The sequence below is a fragment of the Pinus tabuliformis genome, chromosome 2_1, assembly GCF_031772625.1.
Source record: "Pinus tabuliformis cultivar Carrire ecotype Pingquan chromosome 2_1, CPIR1, whole genome shotgun sequence".
Taxonomy (NCBI): domain Eukaryota; kingdom Viridiplantae; phylum Streptophyta; class Pinopsida; order Pinales; family Pinaceae; genus Pinus; species Pinus tabuliformis.
Window position 1 is genome coordinate 572,844,364 of NC_142299.1, and position 8,679 is coordinate 572,853,042.

Consider the following 8,679-nt stretch of genomic DNA (forward strand, 5'->3'; position numbering starts at 1 on the left):
CTTATATAGCGTGGACAGGGGGACGAACAAGTCAAAGAATCGATTTTTCTGGTTGGGTGATCAAAGAGGAAACTCTGGACTCATTCAACATGCCCATGTTTTGCCCATGTCCAGAGGAAGTAAGCAGTGAATTATCCAGAGAAGGTTCATTCGAAATACGACGATTGGAGATCCTAAGAAGATCAGACACATTTATGGAAGAGGAGATGGATGCCAGGACAGACTTGGTTTAGTGAAAGCCAAAGAATACAAGAAAACCATAAATAAAGTTTTATTGTTGGCCTTGCAATGCACCCACCTGAGAGTTGTGTCGAGGCCTTCAACCTCAAAGGCACTCCTCGCCCTCGAAGCTATAGATGGCCCGCTGTTGGTGACGAAGGACTTCGAATCGGAACTGGAATATTTTTGCAACAATAGAGGGGACGTTACTTGGTTTCAATCTCCATAAGACCACACAAATGAGAGCATGAGTGACTAGAGTTATTCTTCAGGATGAGCATTTTCTCTAGCAACGAATACCAGCAAGCTCGATGGGAGGCATGGATGGGATTATGGAAAATGACCAGCGTTGCTGACTATGTTGAAGCAAGCAGTTGACATCAGTTTGTTATGTAATAAGGTAAGGGAAAATACCAGAAAGGGGATGATGATTGGGAGAGTGATGTTGAAGAGGTTGCAGTCACGATGGGAGAAGAGGATGACGAAGGTCCAGAGGTTGATGCGCCAATGGTGTGGCCGAGGTTTGGCTGGTCAGGGTGGAGCAAGAATCCACAGTAGAGCAAGAATCCACAGTGGAAGCGTGTGTGGACCGAGAATGAGCCGAACAAGTAGTTCCGATAACAGCAACAAAGAACCTTGAGAAGAAAGTTTGTGTGTAGGTGAAGAACAATGGGAACTTTTTGAAAGCCTGAAGAACGATTTTATTAGGGAAATGGGATTTTGATTCACCCCAGAATCTCGCCCTCATCAACATGTCTTCATTTGAATGTGATTTTTCATATTTGATGAATTGTACTATGCCAACTATCTTGATGGGGGCTAATATTGTTATTGAGGTTTATGGGAATGGATCTATTGATGTGGATAATGTGACACTCCATGACATTATTTATGTGCCTTCATTATTTTTGGACTATGTTGCAGCCCCAAAGTCACAATATGTCATGTTATAGTGCAGAGCCTGTGAACATCTAAGTTTGATCTGATTGGTTGTTATTGATTTTGGTTTTCTTTAGAATTTTTGTTTATGAAGTCATTATGTTTGTTTAGTATTTTTGAGTATATCTCTAAATTGATTAGGTTTGAATGTTCATGTGTGTTCGCTATTGCAGTCAAGCTTCAAAATGAAAATAAAAATGATGAAGAAATTGTAGCAAACTAAATTAGATGTTAATGCTTGTTTACTATGATTATTTTCCTGTTAAATGATTGTGTGAATTCTTCCTTAATTTTTTTTAATATTCTCTATGTTCATTTCATAATTATGTTTCATGTACTCTATTTTTCCTCATAAAAGTTTGTCACAAAAATAAAAAAATACAAGAACTATTTCAACCATCTAAATCAAATTCTTGAACTTTGTTAGTATACTTTTGTTTCTGTCATAATATATTGAAAAATAATGTTAATTTAGTTGATATTTGTTGCACATTTTAAAATACTAACATCTCATACATTCTAAAATTCACCATGAATCTTCACAAGAAAGTGCAAATGACCATGAGAAATTTCTATCTAAATTAATTTTTCAATTTTTGTTTCTAAATTTTGAATTTCTCTTAAGAATCTAGGTAACAGAAAGTGTCAACAATTTAAAATAGTTTTGTTGGGTAGGATTTCCACTAGTTTTTAGTTAGAGTATCCATTTTCTTTGGGTTTGACATGAAGAAACAAAAAGGAGGAAAATGGAAAATAGATCTTGGCAAACTCAAATGAACAATCAAGAATTCATTTTAGCCTATTAAAATTAGATGAGAAACTGAGCAATTAAGAATTCAACTGCAAGACAACATATTATTTTGAATTTTGCAAATTCATTTAAAACCTGTGTAAAAAATCATCAAAATAACCAAGATACTCTTCAACAATATTGATAAATTATACAAAATTAAAGGAGACAAACATATTGATTGAGGATTTCCTTTAATTAAAAATCCCATTTCAATTTCATACTAAGCTATGTTTACAACATAATTTGACATGAAAAATCCTTGCAATTGTATCATTATGGTGCAAAAATCAAAATACAAAGATGGGTTCTTAGAATTACATGAAGCATAAGAATTGACACCCAAAGCACACTTTAGAATTCCTCCTTAGACAACTTCAAAAGTCCTAATAAATTTTATAAAAAATTGATAGAGTTTCCCCTACACCAGCCAATTTCTATCTAATTACATCAAAATGAGGATTATATAAGCTCTCAAAACTCAACGTACTAGACCTAAACCACTAGTGGTATTGAAAAACCACTAGGATTTTTTACAAAATGATAGTTGTCTTGTAACTAACTTCCTCTAGAAGTTTCCAGAAAAAATTGGCATTTGTAGGGTGGGTCCCACTTGATTTGGTTGTAATGGATTATCCTTCTCTCTCTTGAATGTATGATTAGTCCTCTTCTCTCCCATGCCTAGTAACTGGCTAGGTTGTATGCTACCTGAGCTAGGTAGCAGATGGTGTTGTCCTTCATTGTGTTGATGTAGGTGTCGATGGTTGAGGTCGTGCTTGTTGTTTGTGCGGAAGCCTGGAACTTGAACCCGCCTCTACTGATGACACATGTAACACTGATGCATAGCCCCCTTAAATGGAAACTTTGTACAAATCCATCATACCTCTCCACTCTTTGCCCAAGGGGACGTCACACAGCTACACATCCAAAATTGTCCCTTCCAAAGTTGTGACCATTTCATAGTCAACCTTCCCTTACTCTTTGAAGATTCTCTTTAACAAGGATACAAATTCAAAATAGTCTTCATATAAATTTGCAATATCCTTTCCCTATAGTGGACGATCCTCCTCTCCGAAGCCTTTTTGGTTTTCCTTAATGTCATTGAATTTTTTCATGAGAAATTCCTTGGAATATAAATCCCCATTCCCATCAAATAATGGTGGGAATTTCCTCTTGTACAATACTTCACATCTTTCTTTAAATCCTTATACTTCATATGATAGTATCTCTGCTTTTTTTTCTACCAATGTTACCAAATTTTTCTTTCTCTTCATCTAGTTGGCTCTCACAACCCACTTTGATTTGTCAATATTTGCCTTGACCACTTCTTCCTTGGGCATATGGTTAATGAAATTTATGATCAATCTAGCCTTGGTAGGTAAGTCACCTCTAACTTTCTTAATTGAATTCATTTCCTTGTGGACCATTATGACAACTTCTATATTCTCTTGAATTAACTCCAAGTGATCTAAATGCTTATCCACTACCTTCATGATCTTATCCCATATCATTCTCTTTTCAGCTTTAAAACAGGACTTACTAGGGTGCTTTCTCCTTAAGTTTTCCAATTCAACCTCAATTTTCTCATTGTGATCGTATGTCCAGTACATCTCCATCTTGGTTTTCTTGAGCTCTTCTTTCTTTGTCTTCAACTCTTGCTCTCGATTTGGGAGTAGATATTACAACTTCTTGACATCTTCCAATATCAGCAATGATTCAACCTATTCAATTAAAACAACAAGGTTCTATTGACATTGAAGAGTCTCATCAATTTTCTCTTTCATTCCTTGGAACTGTGCCTCCAATAACACAATCGTGTCCTTGTATTCCTTATTCTTTAGCACAATGGTGTATGAAGCTTAGTCTTAAGATCCTGACTCTTTTTTTCTACTGCTACCAACTCATCTATTTGCACAAGATGTGCATCTAGAATCTTGAGCTTATTTTTCATTGAGGTTATCTCCTTGTCTTTATCCTCCAACACAAACTTATATTGTTTAAAATCCCTAGGGAACATGGCTAGGTGTATGATTTTATCTTATAGGATTTTGATTTCATCTTTTGGCTCCTGAAAACCATCTTATCACACTTCAACTAAGCACTAGCCTTATTGTACCATTTTTTCAGTTTCTTGGTTGTGGCATTTGATTGATGCATTTGTATATGCATCATATGGGTCACTTACATGTTCATTTCCATAATATCAGTATATGGAATGTTGTCTGCAAGCAAGGATGAATTATGCACTTCACAGTTTGGCTTGGATCTAGATGTCTCCACCTTGGACTACAATACAACCAACTTGAAGATCCCCTTTCTAGAGTCTAATGAAATTTTGACTTGCATGGAAGGGAGTGGTTGGTTTTCTACAATTCTTATATCCCTCTTCCTTTCTTTCCTTTGTTGTTTGGCCAATTGTTTGAACTGCTCCACTACTCACACGTGTCCAAGCTTGAACACTTCACCTGACCTTGTGGCTCAAGATCGTGACATGGTTAAAGACAAGTGTTCCATAGTGAAGGCTTGCTTTGATGAGGTTTCTAGCTAGTTGTTGTATAGTATTAGAGCTTGAGACATTGTCTTATTATCATCCTCATCATCAGCATCACCTGCTAGGGAGTGGTTGGTTTTCTACAATTCTTATATCCCTCTTCCTTTCTTTCCTTTGTTGTTTGGCCAATTGTTTGAATTGCTCCACTACTCACATGTGTCCAAGCTTGAACACCTCGCCTAACTTTGTGGCTTCAAATCCTGACATGGTTGAAGACAAGTGTTCCATAGTGGAGGCTTGTTTTGATGAGGTTTCTAGCTAGTTGTTGTATAGTATTAGAGCTTGAGACATTGTCTTATTATCATCCTCATCATCAGCATCACTTGCCACCTTTCTGATCCTGGCTCTCTTGGAGTTAGGCTCCTCTACTTCATCCATCTCCATGGGTCATGAGGTACCCCTTTTCCTCCCAAAGCAGTGGGAGAAGTTTGACTCATCTAGATACAAAATGGCCCTGAATTCTTCCTAAGTAGCTTTGTTTGGATAATCTTCTACTATAATATGGAAAAACATGCCCTCAGCAAATGGAAAAACCTAACATCAACATAATTAATCAAACCTTGGGCCAGATGAAACATTATAATATGGAGAAAGTTAGTGACATCAAGTGTGAGAGGGGGTTATAGCATAAATCATTCATGCAGGAAAGAGTGCAGATGGGGGACTTTGGGGTCATAAGAGATGTCCTTGGCAAGTGCTTTAGCCTGCAACTAGAATGTATGAGTTCAACCATGCATAAGAGGAAATGGTGCCAAAATGAGGAGGTCAGCGACATTGCACCTGAGGGGAGCGTGGAAATTATGTTGAGCATATTGGAAATAATTCTTATGGGGGACATTGTAGATCAGAGAGCACTGATGATAAAATGGATAATAGAATAGATTGAGAGTGGAAAAGGAGGTTGTAAGAGGTAAATGAAAGGGTGGACCTACAACCAATTATAGTTTGTAGAGAAAATTCCTACGGACAATTGCTAAGACTATGAAAGGTAGTGCTAGTTCTTGGTGTGGGGATGTGAGTTTGTTAAACCCATTTCCAAGAGAACATAATGATTCCGGGAATCATGTGGGACACACCTAGAGTGCATAAAACCCAGGAATTAAACAAGCGAGGTTTGAAATGATTATACACACATACGCACATAGAGAGAGAAAGAAGGACCCAAAAATAATTCAATATGTTAGTGTAGAGCCAAAAAAATTCTTAAAGTTAAAACATTTTATTTATATATGACTCAAAACTAACATACTCACCATATAAAATATTTAAGTATTAAAAAAATTTACATCCAGAAATATTTAATTTCTCTTAATATTTAACAAGTTAAAATAAATATATATTTATAATTAATATAATTTAAAACTATATATAATAAAAATTAAATATATCAAAAATTTTATTATAATATTTATATATTCTTTTAATTTTATGATAAGAAGTCAATCTCGCGTTAAAACTGAAATTAAAAAAAAAATGTGGTACCTCCAGCTAATTAAACTATAAACAAGATCATTTCAAATTGCGTCGTATCATTTCATATTATAGTTCAACAAAATCTTTAATTAAACTATAAACAAGATCATTTCAAATTGCGTCGTATCATTTCATATTATAGTTCAACAAAATCTTTAATAGGTGCAAAATGTCAAATGGATGTTTAAACAAGATCATTTCAAATTGCGTCGTATCATTTCATATTATAGTTCAACAAAATCTTCAATAGGCGCAAAATGTCAAATGGATGTTTAAATAATTTATTTCTCTGGTTCAGGTGTGTTAGTTTTAAGTCAAGAGTTATTTTGGGGCCACATTCAAATTCTTGAAAAGTGTAAAATGCGGAATGGATATTAAAATGAATTATTGATTTTGTTCGTTTGAGTGTTAGTATTTTTAGAATACAGATTACAGGATTATAGAAATGTTCTTATTCTTATGCACACGAGTGCACCGGTCAATGGTTGGGTCAGTAGGCTTTCAGGCATCCCACCAGCGATCGATTTCCAGTTTGTGGCGCTGCGCGAATGATGAGAATGTATATCAGTATATTGTGATTGATGTGTCGAAGCTGCTGTATCTGCTCGCTTCCGCCTATATATGTAAATGTTACTTCTTCAGGAGATGCACTTCCCTCGCCCCTAAAAAATGTTCTTATTCTTATATTGAAGAAGAGTCCACAAGGATGTGTTAACGTAGTGCAAAATTGAAACTTGAAAACAGGTTACAATCAATGCGTTGCGTTACAATGGTAGAAGGCTAAATAAATTAAAGATTCCAGGCCTTCGTTATATTGGAAATTCGAATGGAGAACCACAAGGATGTGAACGTAGTGCGAAATTGACACCAGAACATGTTCCAATCTATGCATGGCGTTACATTGGCAGAAGCGAAATTGACACTAAAACACAGGTTCCAATTCCAATCTATGCATGGCGTTACATTGGTAGAAGGCGAAAGAAATCAAAGATTCCAGGCCTTCGTTATAATGCGAGAGAATGGATAATATTGGAAATTCGAATGGAAAACACAGATCAATTTAAGGGGGGAGGTTGGCGAAAGAAATCCAAGATTTCAAGCCTTCGCTTTATTGTGAGAAAATGGGTAATATTGGAAATTCTAATGCAAAACACAAATCGGATCAATTTAGGGGGAGAAGTTAACAGGGTAAACAAGGTTTTGATCAGGATAGAAAAGTCCAAAATGTCGTTCTGGCTCGTCCCCGCCTTTCAAATTCTCGTTGAAAAGAGCGAAAATGTATGTATCAATGTGCTGTCCAGGCCTCTTTGGCGTTCCTGCATTTGAAAGCACATGTTTGATCAGATTGTTGTTGTAAGTCTGCGCATTCTCAACAGTAGCCGCCTCATTGCCCGCCGAAGGCCACCCGCTCTCAGTTATGACGATGGGAATATCGGGATGTCCCGATTTCTCCATAGCCGAAATCAGAGAATCCACCAGCGCATCGAACAAGCTTTTATATAGACGACCTCCATCATTCACCACCGGATCCGCGGATCTAAACAAAGCATAGTCTAACGAGATTTGGGCCTTGTTGTAATTGTAACTAATGTAGGGATACACATTAGCCATGAAAGGAGCCCCATTCTCTCCCAGAAAGTTAAGTACATCGCTCATGCTACTCTTCAATTCATCAGCGAATTCTCCCTGAGAAGGAGGATACGATTTTCCCAGAACAGACGAGGCGTGGGTAGTGGAGACCTTTATGGAGCTCTGCAGATTGGCATTCTTGACTGCGGTTTGAATGTTTCTCATGGCAGGAACGAGATAGGGAAGATGCTGCCGATTTTCACTTGAAAAAACTTCGTTGCCGACTGCGATGTATTTGATGTTGGTGGCCGGATAGAATTGGCGAATGTTGTCGTTAACCCACCCGTTTGCTGCAGCCTGATCGTATGCGATCTTCTGTAGCTCATCGTTCCCAACTCCGACAATCACCTCGATTCCTCCGCTGTTTTGTAACGCTCCCTGCGCTTCCTGATGTGCTTGGAAAAGCCTAACTTTGCCGATGTTGTGAGACCTTATCAGATTTGCCACCTGATCTGGAAGTGGCAAATTGTTTGCAACCATTCCATAACAGACTCCAACTGCAATAATATTCTTGCAATTCAGTTAGATTATCACAGGCCTTGAGTTTCAAAAACCATTCATGATTATTACGCTCACACGTAAGGATAATAGCTATGAAAATTAAAAGAAATCATATGTTTGATACCTTTGTTGCTGGATGCCATTTCTCGGCCGGCTGTATATTTGCTTCCAAATAACAGAAGCGGCCTGGCCTGCTCTTTATCGATCCAGGTTTGGCTCTCCCAACAACGTCGTGACATTACCCATGGCCAAGAGCTCCAAGAGACTCGTTCCCCATTTAACTCCGCTCGCCATGGTAGGCTGCTCAGGTCCCAAGCGGCTCGCCCGGTCGCTATAAAATGATCCATTCCGCCCCTTTTGCTCCAGCTCCAGCTGTCATTATTCTCCAGCCAAGAAATCAGCTCTGCCCCATGACCCGAGGCCCGGTCCCGTTCGTTCCCGTAAAGATAACGCAGGGCATCCAGGCCGATGTAATAGGGTATATAAAAGGCATCTGAGACGAGGCACTGGTATTTTTTCGCGGTTAAATTCAAATTTGAATTCGAATTCAAATAGACCAGTGATATAAATAACATTA

The 8,679-nt window shown here is 37.6% G+C and overlaps 1 protein-coding gene across 1 annotated transcript; it reads right to left on the bottom strand.

The window, feature by feature from the left end:
* Positions 1 to 6,888: 6,888 nt before the first annotated feature.
* On the bottom strand, positions 6,889 to 8,296 carry LOC149201748 (glucan endo-1,3-beta-glucosidase-like). The gene is made up of 2 exons (XM_089399811.1): positions 8,227 to 8,296; positions 6,889 to 8,098 (listed from the first exon to the last, which is right to left on the bottom strand). Exons 1-2 carry the CDS (start codon positions 8,243 to 8,245, stop codon positions 7,140 to 7,142), a joined length of 978 nt encoding a protein of 325 aa, XP_089255937.1. The 5' UTR covers positions 8,246 to 8,296; the 3' UTR covers positions 6,889 to 7,139.
* Positions 8,297 to 8,679: the final 383 nt, after the last annotated feature.